We start from the raw sequence: 21,779 nt of genomic DNA, 5'->3' as shown, positions 1-21,779 counted from the left end.
CAGCTTCATCATCATAGCGGACCTCCAACCTATTAAAATCTAAACATCCTAGTATGATTTATAAGCTCACTTAATCTATCTTGCTTCCTCTAGTTTTGAGATGAAAACCACAAAATCATGAATTTACACTAACATCTTAATTTGTGAAATCCAAAGTACTATTTTTATTAAATCATTATGAAAGCTGAATCTAAATACAAATTTTGCAGTCTCTAGCTCTTTTCTGTGCCGCCAATTATTTTTATAGAAAAACGTCCAAATAAAGGAAACGGCTGAAGTTATCAAGCTGATATTTAACACACATTAGTTTATCATTATTCCAGACATACTAGGAAAGTTTTATGTCATTTGCTTGATTTTTAAGGTATTGCGCAACATCTATGACGTCAGAGCTAGCAGACTGACTAACACACAATGGAAACTGATGTGAATTTGCTGCAGCGTGAGTAGGCTGCTTCCCTACATCACCCTCTACTTAAATTTTTGTTTTGTTTATGAATGTTAATGAATGAAGAAAAAAAAATTTAATTACAAAAAGGGAAGCAAGAGTACAATTTAAACTCCCTATGAAAAATCAAAATTGAATTATAAACATATATAAATATTAAAAGAAACTGATTTCCTACATTAATCATTTAAATTGCGGGCATTTTCACTGCCTCTTTAGAAATGTCATTACTCAAATTTTAAGCAAAGTCAATGAAATATTTTTGGCATACATATTGCCTTAGACTAACAAACACATAGAAATTGAAAAACTGTGAAAATCTTAGTTACATTAAATACATCAAATACATTTTTACACACACAAATTCAAGGAAGATAACATGATACATAAACAGATGACTATTCCTTATCAGTCTTTTATAAACCTGAAAGAAATGGCACAAATAATTTTTGCACACGTGGTTGTAGCCGCTTTGGCTGGCGTCCTACACTTCCATTCACAAAGGGTAGAGGAGGGAAGTTGCTATGGTGTGCGTCCTTCACGTTCTCTCTAAATTACAAGGGGAAAGGGGAGGGGTCACTGTGAGTTGTGTCCAAGTCACTCCACGCTTTCATGCAGCTACCAGGCTGCCATTATCTGGTTTGTCCTGTAGAACAAACAAAAAGAGTGCTTCAGACTCTGTTCACTAAATATCTATGGATGGGTCACAATGAAATGGGGATATATACATCTTAGCCTTCAATATGTTGCTGGAACAAAGTTAACAGAATCTTTTTCAATAATACTCTCGAGGTTACTTAATTGTCATAAATTGGTAAACAAATGGCTCAAAACGCCTTTAGTCATGTACTAGATAAAATTTATGCTCAAGACATACAATCATAAATCATATTTAGTCTGAATTTATTATTTCAGGGCCGGAACACTGAACCAATGCTCATTACATTTCTGATACATTTGTCTTTTATTCACTTAACTGACTCATTTTTTTATTACTTCATTCTTAGAGATAGTATGAGTATATTTGATTAGTAGTTGTTCCTCAGCTTCTTTATACATGTGAGTAACTTTTGGTAATAGTACAGTTGCGAGTGTTCAAAACACACTACGTTTAGTTGATTACTAAATTCACTTATTGGTCCTCTGCTGTTGTCAATTCCACATCTGAAATTAGGTACTTACTTACTGTGAAGTGTATTTATGCTGAGCTAAAATAATGTTTTACGTCTGTCATTATGTTTTTCAATTATATTGCTAGTGTATGTACTTATTTGACACTCACTCATTAACATTTAAAGCATAGGATAGCACATTCATTTCATATTTTTAGTGTACTGCAGCTGATCAGTTTGCTCACGTGGCAATCCATTTCCACTCAATTGGACGCTGAAACCACAGGTAGTCTCTCTCAGACCTACCACTAAAGTGCATCAAGTAATTATGGACGAGCGTAATGCTAAATTCCTTACACCTATAGGACACCATGAGCTTCTCTGTCTCATCTAACATAAGGGTACCTATGGTCGCATTCACGCCTCCAACTCATAACCTCAATACGTGTAGGTGTATCCTGTCACACACTACACCAAAATAATGGCCAGCTCCAACCTTATAAATACTTCAAAGACGTGTCCTTCACGTCTCAACCACAAACACTGCTCAATTCTATTACACTGCCTTTCCTTGCTACACTAGGTGAGTTTAATCTTACAACTTGTCTGCATATTTTTCCTAACACTAAGCAATCTCTTTTACTATTTCTTAGTTAGCTCTAATGCATACACTAGGTTTCACTACCACTTCAGATCCTGCTTGAACAAGAATTTGTACATCTTTTAATATATTATTGTGGGACCATTTCCAATACAACAACACTTTGTACTTACTATATTACCAGGGTACTATACATAATTTTTACTCAAGCACATTTTATCTTATTTACGTCATACTTCTCTATTGTTTGTCACTATTAGGTTTGTCATATCAGGTGTTTTTCTTCACTAATCGGTAGATAGAATGGTTACATAACGCACGGCTTGATAGCCATAACAGAAAATTTAATATTTGAAAAGAAGAGGTCGAAAATTTTGTAGATAGGAAAGATAAAGAATGAGTGAGACCTGAAATGGAAAGAAGATCTCACACAGCTGGGACTGCACAGCTGCCACACTGTGTAGAGGTTACAGAACAACCTCCTCCCTACAGCATTCATTAGTTGAATGCTGGCTTAGTAGTCATAACGGAAAATTTAATTTGTTGGAAAGAAGAAGTCAAAAGTTTCGTGGATAGGAAAGATGAAGATTGAGTGAGACCTGAAATGGGAAAGAAGATCTCACACAGCTGGGACTGCACAGCTGCCACACTGTGTAGAGGTTACAGAACAACCTCCTCCCTACAGCATTCATTAGTTGAATGCTGGCTAGAAAACCATAACGGCAAATTTATTATGTTAGAAAGAAGAGGTCGAAAATATTTGGAGACAGGAAAGATGAAGATTGAGTGAGACCTGAAACGGGAAAGACGATCTCACACAGCTGGGACTGCACAGCTGCCACACTGTGTAGAGGTTAAAGAACAACCTCCTCCCTACAGCCTTTTTAGAACCTGTCTCAGTTCTTCCTTCTGATTCGCGGCAATCGTATCTATTTCCTGCAATTTAGCTTCTATCTTGTCTAAAATAATTGCTTCTTCTTCTTCTGTATTTAGCTTATTTGTACTAAGGTTAACATCCTCGTCCCAATACTTCCTATTTTTCAGAACTCGTATAGGCAACTCCCAAGTTTCATCATCAGTTACTACATGTTTATCACTAAAAGGGACTGTAATTACTCCTGTTATTGGCAAGACCATTTTTAACTGGCTTTTTTCGAAGTCAACAACACTCTGATATTTTGACAAGAAATCTATGCCAATTAAAACCTCAATACTCAGATTGTTTACAATTAAACATGGATGATCAATTAAATTACCATTTATGTTAAAGGGCAGTAAAGCTTCTTGCTTTACTGTTTTCGACACCTTGCCAGTAGCACCAATTATTCTTAGTCCTGATACCCTCATTACTGTAAGCTTGTCCTTACCAGGTAATGCATCAAAGAAGGACTGAGATATTGCACTCACCTCACTTCCACTGTCTAAGAGACAACGTACATTGATACCTAACATATTCACTATTATTATAGGGTGGCTTATTCTAGGTTGTACAGGTGGTTCCTCAAATTCATCTAATAATTCCTTTTGGATTTGTCTCCAACTAAAGTGATCAACATCTGTCTTCATTACATTTAGGTCACAGTGAGTAGGGGTTTCCTGACTTACACTTTCAGCTGCCTTTTCCAGTCGGTCTATTAATTTTAAATTGAAACACCGCACGACTTCATTACATTTAGTTTGCTGAACATGACCCAAATTACTATAGTCTGAGCGATTCTGCGCCTCCAGACCGGGCATAACATTAGTTACAGCTAAACCATTTTCACCATTATCGTCGGTTTCCTTCTCAAGTGACAACTGGTCACAGCTACCGGGTTCATCGACCCCCAACAGCCTACCCTCTACATTCTCACATATCTCCTGTCCTAAATCTATTAGTACATTATCAACATCCTGCACAGGCACTTTAGATAAGAGCACATCATCTTCATCGTAAATATAAGCATGAATTTCTTCTGCTTCTTCACCTGTCAATTCAATATTTTGTAGCTCTTCCCTATCATTACACAGCTGCGCCTTCTCTTTCTCTTCCCATTTAGAAAGCGTCTCTAACACGGTATCTATTAAATACTGTGAGTGATCTAATATTTCTGTCGTATTCTTAGGTGCTACCGACTCTTCATCCACATGTTCAGTTTGAGTATTTTGATCCGTCTTACCAATCATCGTAACTACTGGCTTAGGAAAAGTAACCGCCTGTTGAGCGCCAGTGTCCTCATAGACGGGAACTAGTTTTCCTGCCTCGTCCTACTACTGTTTCCTTTAGTTTCATTATAGTTAACTGGCACAGCATTACTTTCCGTACTGTTGCTTACATGCATATTTCTGTTTGGAACAAAATTATTATCCCTTGGACGCCATTGTTGATTCTGATAATTATTTCCCCAATTCCTACCTCTCTTAGGATGGCGAACACCTACTGTTCTGATGTTTACATTGCCATTTTGCTCGTTCCTAACATTACTATTATTGTTATTGCCATTTCTGTTATTACGTGCTTGCTCCTCATTGGCGGCAACACGTTCTACACGTTCCAAATATTCAATGAAACGATCAAGATTGTCTCTAGGGGCAGATATAATTCTAGTTTGCCAATACCATGGCAGTTTGGCTTCAAGACCTAGTATAATCATTTCAGGTTTTAGCTTTTCGTCCAAATGCGACAAACGTGAGATCCATGACCTAGCAAACTCTTTAATTGATTCCTTGCCTGCATTGAAGCGTTTTCCACTCCAAAATTCTCTCAACACTTCATTTTGCTTATTGCTAGACCAATACTCATTAATGAAAGCAGTTTTGAACTCCGCTAATGTTTTACACTTTAACATAACATCAGCTGACCAACGCATGGCGTCCCCTGCTAGATGGCTTCTAACAAATGAGATTTTCTCTCGTTCAGACCAGGTTGATGGAATCACATCTTCAAAATCGTTCCAGAAATCTAGCGGGTGAATATTTTTATCTGGATCGAACCGCAAGAACTGCCGACACCCGATAAAAGCGGCGTTTGCAGCTACAACTTGTTGTACACTACCATTACCAGAAGTTACCGAAGCTACTTTACTTTCAATGTTAGCAATGTTAGTACTTATATTTTCTACTTTCCTCTCAACATTATCTACTCTTTGCACAATATGAGTAGTGTCAGTTTTGATTGCATCTACGTCTGCTTGACATATGTTTATTTTTATATTAACATCTTTAAATCTATCTGAGCACAGTTCAGATTCCGCTTCGATCTTTTCTGTTAACTTGTGCTCCAGCTTCGCATCTTCCATTTGGAAATCTTTGCGAACCTCAGCAACTTCGGATTTAACTGTTTTATACATCTCAGAAAACTGTTGAGCAACCTTTTTCTTAATATCCTCATGGTTGCAATCTATTTTATTATTCAAACTGTCCAGATCGTCTTTCAACTTATTGCAACTAGCCTTGAAAGAATTTTCTAATTCAACTTTATTGGATTCTAATTTATTATCCATTGCCTCAAACCTTTTATTAAAATTTGTTTGACTGGCCACCATTTCAGACTTTAATTCAGCATTACTGCTTTTGACCTCAGTTATTTCAGCTTTTAAATCAGCTGTCATTTGAGCGTTACTGGCTGACATTTCAGCATTATTGGATTCTAATTTATTGTCCATTGCCTCAAACCGCATATTAAAATTTGTTTGACTGGCAGCTATTGCTTGTAATATAACATTTAAATCAACAGCCCCAGTATCTTTGGGTTGCTCAATAGCTGGTTTCTTTTCACACTCAGGTGACGAAAAACTAGCTCCAATACCAGAATCATCAAAACTAAATGAAACTTCTGATTGATCAGACATGTCTAACTTTTTCTGTTTAAATTCTACTAGCTCTGATGACTGTTTCATTTTTAATTCATCAGAGAAACTATCATCCAATAAATTTACAATTTCAATTTTCGGCTTTACTACAGGGGTCTCTATTACAGAATCATTACCTCTTCCCACACTACTGTCAGGAGACAATACTTCATATTTTACTTGAACATTACTTCCATGCATATTTACAATTGAATCGTGGTCTGAATTTACATTTCCCTCAACATACATAGGTTCTAATTTAATTTTAAACTCGGTTTCTTTTGGCGGTTCCATCGCCGACAGTCTTTTAGTGCAGGTGAGTAAAATTTTTAACAACTTTTCACTTAACTTAGTTCCTTCTGCACGACGTTGTCGGCGCGGCGTACCAGGATTACTGAGGCGACGCAACTCGCTGAACTGCAGACGGCACTCCGACGGCTGTGATGTGTTTGCGTGGCCCACAATAGCAGGCGCGTCTCCGGCTGCTGCAGCGGACGACTGCGGTGAGGTGAAACTGGCTTCTCGCGATGCCGGCTGCACCGCTAGACTCAGTGCCAGCTCCGTGAATCCAGATGCGACGTTAATCCAATAGCGTCGCTCCCATGCACACGTAACACTTTCACTGTTCTATTACTCAGCTGCGTGTCGCATTTCACTCGCGAATCCGAATAGTTAAAAATCGCTTTCACTTAGTAAATTTCCCGGCCGATGCACCATATGTGGGGCGGCGGAGGAGTAGAAATTTTTTTGATGTTGGTTGTTAAATATATTACTGCTGCATTAATGTTTGCTTGCTGTCAGTTTCTAGCTTTAGAATGTTGTTATACTGTCTTTCGCCGTTCTCAACACTGGCTCTCTATTTACTTTGTAGACCCCCAGAAAGCGATTTGACAAAACCTGAAGCCTGTAAATAGAGTTCCTAGTGCCCACTTCCTTGAGATTACAATTATAGCTGCAGCTTGTAGCTCTGTAGAGTCAGGAAGTTGTTCGGGATTTCTAACCAAAGACGACTTTCCAAAATAGTTGAGTATATTCTCAAAATCACAAATATACACACAAATATCCCTCCAACCTAACTAACAGAACAGTTCAGAGTCTATTGCGCCAATGCAACCATAAATGTCCGAAATAATTGTTGAAATGAATGCTCGCCATAATTTGATGAAATATCTCATCAAACGCCACGCTATATAAGTAGTAGAATGTCTGTCCCGCGACGGCACATGAAAATACGACAATACGCACACTGAGGTTAGATAATGAAAATCATTCCCGAATTAACACTTTACTTGAAACGCTTTACTGGTTACGCGCATCTCGAATAACAGAATACGGCACCCGAGGCTGTTAGTAGCACTGATCCTGGCGCGGCGCGATTCCCGACACAGATGGCGTGTCATTCAGCGTCTGGAGAGAACTGGGGCCTTTTGGCTCCTCGCACAGCGCTCTTATATATATATCCGCGGTGCGGACCGCTGAGGAAATGCTCGATCAAATCGGCTGGCTCGACTAGCCGCTAGGCTAGTAACGCACCACTTCAAGTTACATAATAAATTTTAGCTTCTCTTGCTGAAGGCCGATGAAGCTCCTAATTTAACTGTGCATTCAGCACGCAGGGAAGTATTGATAATAAATTTTTGACGTGGCTAACTTTAATAACTTAGGCGAGAGAATTAATTTAATTGCACTGCACGCAGCAGATGGGCTCTGAACTGTCCCTTCTGAGATCCGCTATTGCTATAATTTAATAGATATTTGAAAGAAACTTTTTACAGCTTCATCATCATAGCGGACCTCCAACCTATTAAAATCTAAACATCCTAGTATGATTTATAAGCTCACTTAATCTATCTTGCTTCCTCTAGTTTTGAGATGAAAACCACAAAATCATGAATTTACACTAACATCTTAATTTGTGAAATCCAAAGTACTATTTTTATTAAATCATTATGAAAGCTGAATCTAAATACAAATTTTGCAGTCTCTAGCTCTTTTCTGTGCCGCCAATTATTTTTATAGAAAAACGTCCAAATAAAGGAAACGGCTGAAGTTATCAAGCTGATATTTAACACACATTAGTTTATCATTATTCCAGACATACTAGGAAAGTTTTATGTCATTTGCTTGATTTTTAAGGTATTGCGCAACATCTATGACGTCAGAGCTAGCAGACTGACTAACACACAATGGAAACTGATGTGAATTTGCTGCAGCGTGAGTAGGCTGCTTCCCTACAAGAGGATTGAGTTGTGAGTAATGAGAGAGTCCAGTATCCCGAGTGTCAGGTAGAGTCGAAGGTGGTGTAGCGGCATCCGGAACAGGTGTTACCAGCACACGAGGCTGAAGCTGGTCCGAATGATGCACTGCAACACCTGTGTCTGTCTGGATTTCATACAGGTGTCGGCCACAGTGTTGTAAGATGCGACCAGGACTCCATTTTGGCTGCCTGCCATATATCTGTACCCATACAAGGTCGTCGGCAGTGAACTGACCAAGCGAAGGAACCCGCGGCCGTGAGGTGGAAGGCCACAGAAGATGAAGTAGTGTGAGGGGCTGTCGGCCATGTAAGAGCTCGGCCGGGCTGTGGTCGCCCATGGGGGTGAAATGGTAAGAAGCCAGAAATTGGAGAAGCGCATCATCAGCAACAGAAGAAGTCAGGAGTTTCCTCATCTGAACCTTAAATGTGCGGACCAGTTGTTCAGCCTCACCGTTTGAGTGTGGATGGAACAGATGTGCCGTGATGGGCACAAAAATCCGCAAAATCAGAAGAGGCAAATTGCGGACCATTATCAGTAACAAGTGTAGAGGGAAGGCCTCCCAAAGAGAAAATGTGAGCTAGAGCATTGGTGGTTGCCGCGGTGGTAGGCGATGTGCAATGGACAATGAAAGGAAAGTTAGAGTAGGTGTCAATAACGAGAAGCCAATAAGTACCTAAAAAATGTACTGCGAAGACACATGAATACACTCCCAGGGCTTCTTAGACAAAGGCCACGGTGACAAAGATGACTTCGGGGCGGCGGCCTGTGATGCACAAGAGCCACAGGCAGCGACCATGTGTGTAATTTCAGAGTCGATGCCGGGCCAGTACACATGACAGTGCACCAGAGATTTTGTGTGAGAGACACCCCTGTGCCCTTGATGAAGGAGGCACAAGACCGAAGAACGCAAAGGAGCAGGTACCACAACACGCGGCGAAGCATTTTCAGTGGAAAGGAGGATAACACCATCCCTAGCCGTGAGGCAGTAACACAAAGTGTAGTAGTTCCGCAATGGATCAGAAGTCTTAGCAGATGGACGATCTGTCCAACCCTTCTGAATACAGTGTAAAACCCAGGAGAGGGTAGGGTCAGAACCCGTAGCAGCCGCCAGCCGGTCCCCGGTGATGGGGAACCCGTCCACAACCCACTGCTCGGCAACATCCAGGTGGAAACACAAAAGTTCGTCCCTATCAAATGCCAGATCAGGACCCATGGGAAGGCGAGACAGTGCATCAGCATTCACTTGTTGAGCCATCGGCCGGAAATGAATCTCATAATTGAAACGAGACAAGTAAAGAGCCCAACGCTGGAGGCAGTCTGCAGCCTTGTCGAGAAGTGACGTTGATGGATGAAACCAGGAAACAAGTGGTTTGTGATCCGTACCAAGATGAAATTTGGATCCATAGAGAAAAACACCAAACTTATGAAGAGCATAAACAATGGCCAAAGCTTCTTTTTCAATTTGAGAATACTTTTGTTGGGCATCCATGAGCGTTTTGGAGGCATAAGCAATGGTTTGTTCAGAACCATCAGAAAAATGGTGCGCAAGAACTGCACCAACCCCATATTGAGACGCGTCCGTGGCAAGAACAAGATGTTAGCCAGGTCGATAAGTAAACAGGCACGGGGCCTGTTTCAGCATAGTCTTCAATTTCTGGAAAGCCGCATCGCATGACGCAGACCAGTGAAAAGGCACATTTTTATGTGACAGGCGATGCAACAGCTGAGCCACCGAAGTAGCAGATGGTAAAAACTTGTGATAGTATGCTATTTTCCCCAAGAAGGCCTGCAGTTCCTTAACAGACGTAGGGTGAGGAAGGACATCGATCGCAGCGACAGTTTGCTGAAGTGGACGAATACCATCCCGAGAGAGTTGAAACCCCAAGTACGTGATAGATGCCTGAAAAAATTTTGATTTCTGAAGATTACACTTAAGACCGGCAGTCTGTAAGACATGAAAAAGTGTGCAGAGATTTTGAAGATGTTCATCAGTGGCGGAGCCACTGACAACAATGTCGTCCTGGTAATTTATATACCCAGGGACAGTGAGCAATAATTGTTCCAAGAATCGCTGAAAGAGAGCAGGGGCACTGGCAACCCAGAATGGCAATCGTTGGTATTGATAGAGGCCAAAAGGCGTGTTAAGGACCAGAAACTGCCGGGAAGCAGTGTCGAGAGGAAGTTGATGATAAGCTTCTGACAGGTAAGTTTAGAAAAATACTGGCCTCCAGCAAGTTTAGTGAACAATTCTTCAGGTCGAGGCATAGGGTAAGTGTCAATAAGGCATTGAGCATTTACAGTGGCTTTGAAATCGACACAGAGACGAATATCACCATTTGGCTTAGCAACGACAATGACAGGAGAGGACCACTCACTGGAAGTGACAGGAAGCAAGACCCCTGAAGCAGTGAGATGATCCAGCTCCTGTTTGACCTGATCACAAAGGGCCACAGGAATGGGCTGAGCCTGAAAAAACTTAGGCCGAGCAGTGGGTTTGAGCATGATATGAGCTTCAAAATCGTTTCCACGGCCTAACCCAGGAGAAAAAAGGGACGAAAATGTCGTCGACAAGGAATCCAATTGAGCATAAGGAATAGCATCAGAGACAATATTGACAGAGTCATCTATGGAGAACCCAAAAACGCTAAAGGCATCGAAACCAAAAAGATTCTCCGCGTTACTATGGTCGACCACAAATATGGGAACAGTGTGAACAACAGATGTGTAAGATACCTCAGCATCAAATTGTCCCAAGGGAGAAATCTGCTGTTTATTGTAAGTCTAGTGACAGGTGACAGGATTAGAGAACCCAACTGAAGATACGTCTGAGAATTGATGATAGTGGCAGCAGAACCAGTATCCACCTGCATGCGAACATCTCGACCAAGTATTTGGACAGTGAGGAATAACTTCCCTGAAAGGGAAGAAGTACAATTGACAGACAACACAGAATCAAAATCAGCATCATGTTCATGAACATCATGTATGCAGTCAGATTTGCAAATGGATGACACATGACCCTTTTTTTTGCATTTGTGACACATGGCCCAACGCTGTGGACAATCTTCTCGTGAATGTTCCGTAAAACACCGCGGACATGAAGGAAGTTGCCGTGGGTTTTGCTGCAGTTTCTTAGAGGTCTGCTTACGGTTAGGCCGAGGCTGCACTTGGGAGCGTACTGCAGCTACGTTGGCCGGCAGGGACACACCACACGCTTCATCAACAGCACACACAGGTTGTATTTCCCCGACGCTGCCCCATGCCTCTATTTGTGCTCCAGCGGCGCGAGAAACTTCAAAAGACTGAGCGATGGATAGGACTTCATCTAGAGTCAGATTTTCCAACTGAAGCACACGTTACCTAACTTCTTTGTCGGGCGCCGATTGGATAATAGCATCCTGTACCATGGAATCAGTGTAGGATTCTTTGTGAAATTCAGTAACAAATTGACACTTTCTACTGAGTCCGTGAAGTTCAGCAGCCCAAGCACGATAGGATTGATTCAGCTGGTTTTGACAATGATAAAAGGCAACACGAGAGGCTACCACATGCGTTTGCTTTTGAAAATAGACGGACAGAAGGGAGCACATTTCAGCAAAGGATGAAGACGCAGGATCTTTCAGAGGAGCCATTTGCAACAACAACCGATACATTTGAGGTGAAATCCATGAAAGGAACAGAGACTTACATGTTTGTTCATCCACGACATGAAATGCCAACAAGTGCTGTCGAAGACGTTTTTCGTAATCAGACCAGTCTTCCGCCATCTCATCGTAAGGAGGAAAAGTAGGTAGAGACAATGACGAGAAACGCCCCACATTTGATGCCGTGACGAAATCATGAATCGCATTTGTAAGAAGTGTTTGCTGTTCTATGAGACCTTGCAATAGTTGCTCTAAAGTAGGCATGGAAACATGTGGGTCAACGATGGAAAAGAAAAATCACTACCTCGTCGCCAATTGTTATAACTTCCAGTTGAACAAATGTATTTCAAGGAAGATGCAATACATGAAAGTCACAGATCAAGTAAACAGAGTAAGACGTGTGTACACTTTAACAGTCAAATCATAACTGAGTCCAAGTCTAGCGGCCGCTGGCTGGCTGGCCGCTTAGGTGGCGCTGCTGCTGCATGGCTGGCAGACAGTGCCGCATGTAGAGGACGCACGTAATTGCACGGCAGCACTTTGAAAGATCGGTGAGTCACAACACTTTGAAGTCTCTGGTTCAGTCCTTCCACCAAAGGGCCACAATCAGTTCTGGGGGCAATGCTGCAAATTGTGGGCTCCATTTAAACTCCACAAGCAAAGCTGGTCTCCTCAACCTTCTATGCCAGTCGCTGAAATGACTCAAGAATGACCTCAGAGCCCAGACGACAGACATCATTTGTTCTAACATGCACCACAATCTGCATCCTGTTCCCTCAATGGCTGCCGGAGTAGCATCTTCAATGTGCATCCAGGCATACACACTGAATGCACCAGTGCCACATTATTGTGACCACCTGTCAAAAGCATGAATAGCCACCTTTTGCAGCACAGGCCGCTGTAAGGTGTGCAGGAAGAGAGTGAGTGATGTTCTCCAATGTGGCCAGTTGTGCTTGGTCTCTTGGTTGATGATCAATGGCGCAATCAGCCGTTCGAGGTGGTCCCACAGATTCTTGACTGGGTTTTCATACGGGGAGTTTGGTGGCCAGGGGAATTTGGTAGAATTGTCGTGGTGCTCTCTGAACCACACGTGTACAGTGTAAGCTGTGACACATTGTGTTGTCCTGCTGGTAGATGCCATCATGCCAAATAAAAACAAACTGCATTTAGAGATGGATATGGTTTGCAAGGATAGATGCTTACTTGGGCTGATCCACTGTGGCTTCCAGAATGAAACGATCACCCTGGAAATGCCACAAAAACATTCCATAGACCATAACACATGCAGGGCATTTGCTTTAAGACATTTCACACAATATACATCAATGCCCATCTGTCTGGTGGAGCACAAAACGTGATTCATCTGGAAAGGTCATGTGTTGGAACTCAGTGGACAGACATCCAGTTGCAGTAGTGGCATGCAAATTCCAATCTTCATCCCCAATGAACAGCAGTCAGTATGGGTGCATGAGCCAGGCACCTGCTGCTGAAATGCATATGCAGCAACGTTCATTGAATGGTCATAGAGGAGACACTGTTGGTAGCCCATTGGTTCATGTGGGTGGTTAGTTGCTCAACAGTTGTATGTCTGTACAAATCTCTGCAGCCATTGTTCACCTCCATCATCTATAGCCTATGATGCACCACAGTTGTCTCAGCACTGGTTTAGAATAGTGTCATTTTGCATGCATAGTATACTTTAACCATGACAGTATGTGAACAGTTAACAAATTTAGCTGTTTCAGAAATGCTTCCATCCTTGGCCCGAGAGACAATGATCATATTCTTTCGGATGTCAGATATATTCCTCTGTTTCCACACAATGACAATGACTGCACTGCTTTCTGTGTTTCCCAATTTGCTTTATGCTGGATACCTTCCACTGATAGTTCTGCCACCTGTCATTGGTGAGTCGTTATCGCAGGTTGATACTCGGTGTGAATTGGTATGGGTGGAGGTGATACTTAACAGCCGAACTAAGTTAATAATTGGCTCCTTCTACCGACCCCCAGACTCCAATGATATAGTTGCTGAACAGTTCAGAGAAAATTTGAGTCTCGTAACAAATAAATACCCCACTCATACGGTTATAGTTGGTGGAGACTTCAACCTTCCCTCGATATGTTGGCAAAAATACTTGTTCAAAACCTGTGGTAGGCAGAAACCATCTTCCGAGATTGTCCTAAATGTTTTCTCCAAAAATTATTTCGAGCAGTAGTCAACGAACCCACGCAAATTGTAAATGTTTGCGAAAACACACTTGACCTCTTAGCCACAAACAATCCAGAGCTAATAGAGAGCATCATGACTGATACAGGGCTTAGTGATCACAAGGTCGTTGTAGCTAGGCTCAATACCGTTTCTTCCAAATCCACCAGAAACAAACGCAAAATAATTTTATTTAAAAAAGTGGATAAAGTGTCACTAGAAGCCTTCCTAAGAGACAATCTCCATTCCTTCCGAACTAACTATGCAAATGTAGACGAGATGTGGCTCAAATTCAAAGATATAGTAGCAACAGCAATTGAGAGATTCATACCTCATAAATTGGTAAGACATGGAACTGATCCCCCATGGTACACAAAACAGGTCCGAACTCTGTTGCAGAGGCAACAGAAAAAGCATGCGAAGTTCAGAAGAACGCGAAATCCCGAAGATTGGCTAAAATTTACAGATGCGCGAAATTTGGCACGGACTTCAATGCGAGATGCCTTTAATAGGATCCACAACAAAACATTGTTTTGAAATTTGGTAGAATATCCGAAGAAATTCTGGTCATATGTAAAGTACACAAGTGGCAAGACACAGTCAATACCTTCGCTGCGCAGTGCCGATGGTACTCTTACCGACGACTGTGCCACTAAAGCGGAGTTATTGAATGCTGTTTTCTGAAATTCCTTCACCAGGGAAGACAAATGGAATATTCCAGAATTTGAAACATGAACAACTGCTAGCATGCGTTTCTTAGAAGTAGATACCTTAGGGGTTGCAAACAACTCAAATCGCTTGATACGGGCAAGTCTTCAGGTCCAGATTGTATACCGATTAGGTTACTTTCAGATTATGCTGATACAATAGCTCCCTACTTAGCAATCATATACAACCACTTACTCACCAATAGATCTGTACCTACAGATTGGAAAATTGCGCAGGTCACACCAGTGTTTAAGAACGGTAGTAGGAGTAATCCATCGAACTACAGACCTATATCATTGACGTCGGTTTGCAGTAGGGTTTTGGAGCATATACTGTATTCAAACATTATGAATCACCTCGAAGGGAACGATCTATTGATACGTAATCAGCATGGTTTCAGAAAACATCGTTCTTGTGCAACGCAGCTAGCTCTTTATTCGCACGAAGTAATGGCCGCTATCGACAGGGGATCTCAGGTTGATTCCTTATTTCTGGATTTCCGGAAAGCTTTTGACACCGTTCCTCACAAGCGACTTCTAATCAAGCTGTGGGCCTATGGGGTATCGTCTCAGTTGTGCGACTGGATTCGTGATTTCCTGTCAGGAAGGTCGCAGTTCGTAGTAATAGACGGCAAATCATCGAGTAAAACTTAAGTGATATCAGGTGTTCCCCAGGGAAGTGTCCTGGGACCTCTGCTGTTCCTGATCTATATAAATGACCTGGGTGACAATCTGAGCAGTTCTCTTAGGTTGTTCGCAGATGATGCTGTAATTTACCGTCTAGTAAGGTCATCCGAAGACCAGTATCAGTTGCAAAGTGATTTAGAAAAGATTGCTGTATGGTGTGGCAGGTGGGAGTTGTCGCTAAATAACGAAAAGTGTGAGGTGATCCACATGAGTTCCAAAAGAAATCCATTGGAATTCGATTACTCGATAAATAGTACAATTCTCAAGGCTGTCAATTCAACCAAGTACCTGGGTGTTAAAATTACGAACAACTTCAGTTGGAAAGACTACATAGATAATATTGTGGGGAAGGCAAGCCAAAGGTTGCATTTCATTGGCAGGACACTTAGAAGATGCAACAAGTCCACTAAAGAGACAACTTACTGTACACTCGTTCGTCATCTCTTAGAATATTGCTTCGCGGTGTGGGATCCTTACCAGCAGGGATTGACGGAGGACATCGAAAGGGTGCAAAAAAGGGCAGCTCGTTTTGTATTATCACGTAATAGGGGAGAGAGTGTGGCAGATATGATACGCGTGTTGGGATGGAAGTCATTAAAGCAAAGACGTTTTTCGTCGTGGCGAGATCTATTTACGAAATTTCAGTCACCAACTTTCTCTTCTGAATGCAAAAATATTTTGTTGAGCCCAACCTACATAGGTAGGAATGATCATCAAAAGAAAATACGAGAAATCAGAGCTCAAACAGAAAGGTTTAGGTGTTTGTTTTTCCCGCCCGCTGTTCGGGGATGGAATGGTAGAGAAATAGTATGATTGTGGTTCGATGAACCCTCTGTCAAGCACTTAAATGTGAATTGCAGAGTAATCATGTAGATGTAGATGTAGATGTAGATGTTGAGCATATGGGGTGGTCGGATTAATGTGACTGGATTGTGTATATTTCTTTTATAAAATTGTTTCTGCATTTAATTATTATATTTATTTGAAGTCATGTGCAAAAATTTCAGGTGTACTGTTCAGACAGTGACAACTAAGAGGACTTTTAGATTACAACCAAGTAAGGAAATAGACCTAGTTTATTATTTTTAAATATCATTTCCATTGGCAAGTTATTGCATATCAGATCTTCATCCTGAAAATTACAATTTTTAAAGAAAAAGTATGAAGTGGAGTTTCATTTTCTGTCTTGCTCTACAATACCAGATTATTCTGTGAATACATCTACATTATTTTTAACAAACTTAAGACATTTCTAATATGTAAACACTTGCAAGTGGTAATGTGCAGAGCTAATGGAGTCTTCACCTTCATCAATAGTCATTATTGCAGATTAGTTTCGATTAAATATACTTTTTGTTCCATAGTGTGTTTGCTGCATAGTGTGGAGATCATCCAGAGTGTGGAACAAACCAGAACAACAACCATGCACAATAAATATTTACAAAGAAAAACGAATACGTACCTTCCATAGATTCCAAGTGAAATGGTTAATGTGAATGTGGAATAAATAAAAAAATCTTAAAATGTTTTTTTATTTAAATGGTAATAAATAACTTTTACAAAACAAGTAAATGTTCTATACATTGAGCTGCATATGATAATCCTTAGGCTGTTGTAGCCATGCATCACCAAATTGCAAAATCATTTTACAGCACTTAATTGCAATGTTGTCATTACTGCACTGATACTTGCATTATTTCATATTACCAGTAACATATAACATCAGTTGGTTCTACCAAGAAATTCGTCAATGGAGTAGAAGGAGTTGACCACCAACAAATCATTTACGTTCCTCTTAGACAAAACTTTATCAGTATTTAAACTTTTTATGGCTGCTAGCAAATTATTGAAAATGTGTATCTTGAGCCAGTCAGACCAACTAAGAATCATGATTCCCTCTCTAATGTTTCAACTGTCTACTACTGTCACAATTAATACTAAGAAAATGCAATATTACTTTTCTCATTTTGTAAATTTAACTGTGCTACTCCACATCTCAGAATGAATAGTACTGTGAAGGTTCTTGTAGTTGACTGCTCAAGGACAGCTCACACTGGAATGTGCTTACAATGTCGCACCTTGCACTGTGGCAATCTTTCACAGTATAGGCAATTTTGGTGCTGAAGCAACAAGACACAAAGGAATTAAAGACATTAGCTGCCATTGGGCATTAATTTTATACCAGTTGAGCCAGACCGGGATTCGAATCTGGCTCTCCTGCTTACCAGGCAGATGCGCTGACCACTATGCCATATGGACACAGTGATCGGCAAAAGCACAAAGACTGCCCTAGCACCCCTCCCATCAGACCCAAATTCTCAACTTATACCACACACTACTGATGTAGAGACCCTGCTCATCAGCCTCATTGCTCATGGCATCTCACCACTTTGAAAGCAAGAGATCAGAGTTTGAATACCAATCCGGCACAAATTTTCAACTTGTCTCACTCATATAAAATCAATGCCCACTGGCAGCTAATGTCTTTAATTCCTTTGTATCTTGATTCATAGTGATTGCAGAATCAAAATAGTGTCTGTTCTTTGGGATATACCTGAAAGAACAGACACCACATATATAAGGCAACAAACTATAAGAGGTCACAGACCCATGGTCTGCAAGTATGTTCTGCAAATGTCTTCATTTAATTCCTCTGTATCAAATTTTTTTCTTGTTTGGTAAAAATCCTTCAAACCTTTCTCCTACACCCAACAAAATAAGTTAACTCCTCAGTATACATTAACATTCACAGCATATTTTCTTCAGAAGCCACACTGCACACATTATTTCTCATTTTTGAAGATGGTAATATGTTTTGCTAACTGTTAACCTATCAGACAGTTATAGAAATCACATGTGAATATAAGATGACAGAAATGCTGGCTTTCAGTATCAGACATTCCTAGATGTGGCAAAGAGAAGAGGAGGTTGAAGGGAATGGGACTGTACAAGGATCAATTAACAAAGCAACAAATACCACAGCTGGTTGGAGATTTGATGGAGAAAAGAGGTCACAATGAGAGAGAAATAAAGATTATTGCTTATTATGCAATTGTTTTTCTTTTCTCCTATTTTTTATACTAAAATTATCTGTGAATTAAGGTTATTGCTTTATTTCAGTGGCACCAGAAATACTTATTATACTCAGAATTTAAATGAAGCTGACCATCTTGTCCAGTAACAAGAGCTTGTCCTCTGTTTCCCCAGACTGAAAATGAAATGGGTGTTATAAATCGTGAAATTTCGCTATTGGAAGAAGCTCTAGCTGATAAAACAGGTCCATCAAAGTTGGCAGAGTCACGTCTCGAGATACGTCTATGGCGGCCACGTGCAGAACTTTTGTATGATGATGCCCAACAGACAATAAAAAATGAACTGCTCCAGCTCCAACTGTCTCAACAAAAGCTCACACAGCAGATTGCTGATGCAAAGTAAGGAATTCATGACTATTCTTTTTCCTTTCTAATACTGTTTGAGAGTTCTGTGCATAAGTTTTAGCAAGAAATTTTATAAGCTATGTCTAGTTTTATTTTTCATGCAATAAAATAAATTTTGAAAGTTTAACCAAATGACATTAAAATAAAATTAAACCCTAAAGTGCAGTCAGTAGTCTGGATCACAATTTTAAATAAACAATTTAGGATGACTTCAGGAACATCAATGAGCACATCTCTTACACTGCTGTGAACACCATGACTTTTAAGTTCTTATTTCTGACAATGTTCATGACACCGTTTCAAAATATATTATGTATCACCTAATAATTGGAAATAATATTGATAATAGTTTAAAATATTTTTACTGAGAGAGGAGTGTCTACTACATAACAAATTTAAGAAATATGGTCTAGTTTTAGTGGTCGAAAAATTTCAACATAACATGATCTGTACAGGGCTATTACAAATGATTGAAGCGATTTCATAAATTCACTGTAGCTCCATTCATTGACATATGGTCACGACACACTACAGATACGTAGAAAAACTCATAAAGTTTTGTTCGGCTGAAGCCGCACTTCAGGTTTCTGCCGCCAGAGCGTTCGAGAGCGCAGTGAGACAAAATGGCGACTCGAGCCGAGAAAGCGTATGTCGTGCTTGAAATGCACTCACATCAGTAAGTCATAACAGTGCAACGACACTTCAGGACGAAGTTCAACAAAGATCCACCAACCGCTAACTCCATTCGGCGATGGTATGCACAGTTTAAAGCTTCTGGATGCCTCTGTAAGGGGAAATCAAGGGGTCGGCCTGCAGTGAGCGAAGAAATGGTTGAACGCGTGTGGGCAAGTTTCACGCGTAGCCTGCGGAAGTTGACGAATAAAGCAAGCAGGGAGCTAAACGTACCACAGCCGACGGTTTGGAAAATCTTACGGAAAAGGCTAAAGCAGAAGCCTTACCATTTACAATTGCTACAAGCCCTGACACCCGATGACAAAGTCAAACGCTTTGAATTTTCGGCGCGGTTGCAACAGCTCATGGAAGAGGATGCGTTCAGTGCGAAACTTGTTTTCAGTGATGAAGCAACATTTTTTTCTTAATGGTGAAGTGAACAGACACAATGTGCGAATCTGGGCGGTAGAGAATCCTCACGCATTCGTGCAGCAAATTCGCAATTCACCAAAAGTTAACGTGTTTTGTGCAATCTCACGGTTTAAAGTTTACAGCCCCTTTTTCTTCTGCGAAAAAAATGTTACAGGACACATGTATCTGGACATGCTGGAAAATTGGCTCATGCCACAACTGGAGACCGACAGTGCCGACTTCATCTTTCAACAGGATGGTGCTCCACCGCACTTCCATCATGATGTTCGGCATTTCTTAAACAGGAGATTGGAAAACTGATGGATTGGTCATGGTGGAGATCATGATCAGCAATTCATGTCATGGCCTCCACATTCTCCCGACTTAACCCCATGCAATTTCTTTCTGTGGGGTTATGTGAAAGATTCAGTGTTTAAACCTCCTCTACCAAGAAACGTGCCACAACTGCGAGCTCGCATCAATGATGTTTTCGAACTCATTGATGGGGACATGCTGTGCCGAGTGTGGGAGGAACTAGATTATCGGCTTGATGTCTGCTGAATCACTAAAGGGGCACATATCGAACATTTGTGAATGCCTAAAAAAACTTTTTGAGTTTTTGTATGTGTGTGCAAAGCATTGTGAAAATATCTCAAATAATAATGTTATTATACAGCTGTGAAATCGCTTCAATCATTTGTAATAACCCTGTATAAAAATAATCGGTAGAACAATAAATATTACTGATGCAGCAAAACCACCGATTCTTTTAAGGATCAAACACCCATGTATAAAACAGCTTCAAATGTGTCTGATTACTTTACAAATGAGTTGATGTGTCAAATACTTGACATTAAGCATTTAAGTGAGAAAAAGATTAGAAGAGGTTTGAAATTGTTCTTGAAGTTTGTTGGAAGTCGTGAGACGCTGACATTACGAAAAACTGTAAGAATACAGTCAGCATAATTTGTGCTCCATTTCAAACAAAAATTGAACTATGTGGGGGGGTGGCAGTGAAAAAAGGTTTCGTAAAAGTTTGAAACTGATTGTAAAGTTTGTTGGAAGTTGCGAAGTGCTCTCATTCTCAAATACTGGGTGACTGAAGTCCATGTCATTGCGTGGTATCAGTTGTGCTGTCTCAAGACATACACACAATTTTTATCTGTAATACTTGCCTTATTGTGTTAAACTTTTGGGGTAATGATGTTAGACTATGTCTATTCTTCCAGAGCAACATACAATGCTCTGCAGCAGCACAGTGCACGACTGGCCACTGATATCGACTGCAAGAACCAAGCTCTGACTTTACTGAACCGCTGTTGTGACATACGGACTGCATTGCACCCTGATGAGAGGTAGATTCATCCTGCTGCCTCCAACTTTATGCTTAAGAATTATTCTTACAGTAAAATACATACAACTTGTTCTTTGGTCTCATCATGTTATTCATCAAAGAAGATTCAGTAAGCAACTGAGATGTTAATTTTCATTTGTATACAATACTGAAACTTTTTAGTAATAAAAGCATGTGGTCTACAGCTTACTTATGTTTCAGTAATTTTGGTACAGCATTTTTATAGAACTGTTGATGATTCATTCACACATACATACACCTTTAAACATGTGGAACAAAATAAGAGATGCTGGGGCATAAAAAAGTCAGCATCATTAATTGTTTCATTTGTGCATTGTATACTATTAATGCTTGGTTGTTATGTGGTATTAATCATCAGTATAAAAATGGATGGCTGTGTATGTATTTGT

At 40.5% G+C, this 21,779-nt stretch overlaps 1 protein-coding gene across 2 annotated transcripts in view; it reads left to right on the top strand.

Moving 5' to 3' along the window:
• Positions 1-21,484, top strand: part of LOC126252013 (tektin-2) — a 74,971-nt gene extending 53,487 nt beyond the window's left edge. For both annotated transcript variants that reach the window (XM_049952796.1, XM_049952795.1), the window contains 2 exons: positions 18,703-18,926; positions 21,245-21,484. In XM_049952796.1, coding sequence (XP_049808753.1) covers positions 18,703-18,926; positions 21,245-21,374 — 354 coding nt within the window. In that variant the 3' untranslated portion in view covers positions 21,375-21,484. The remainder of the gene's footprint in view (positions 1-18,702; positions 18,927-21,244) is intronic.
• The last annotated feature ends 295 nt before the right edge of the window (positions 21,485-21,779 follow it).

The sequence above is a fragment of the Schistocerca nitens genome, chromosome 4 (genome assembly GCF_023898315.1).
Source record: "Schistocerca nitens isolate TAMUIC-IGC-003100 chromosome 4, iqSchNite1.1, whole genome shotgun sequence".
In the NCBI taxonomy this organism is placed as follows: domain Eukaryota; kingdom Metazoa; phylum Arthropoda; class Insecta; order Orthoptera; family Acrididae; genus Schistocerca; species Schistocerca nitens.
The sequence above is the reverse complement of the archived record's forward strand: the minus strand, read 5'-3'. Positions and strand labels throughout refer to the sequence as shown.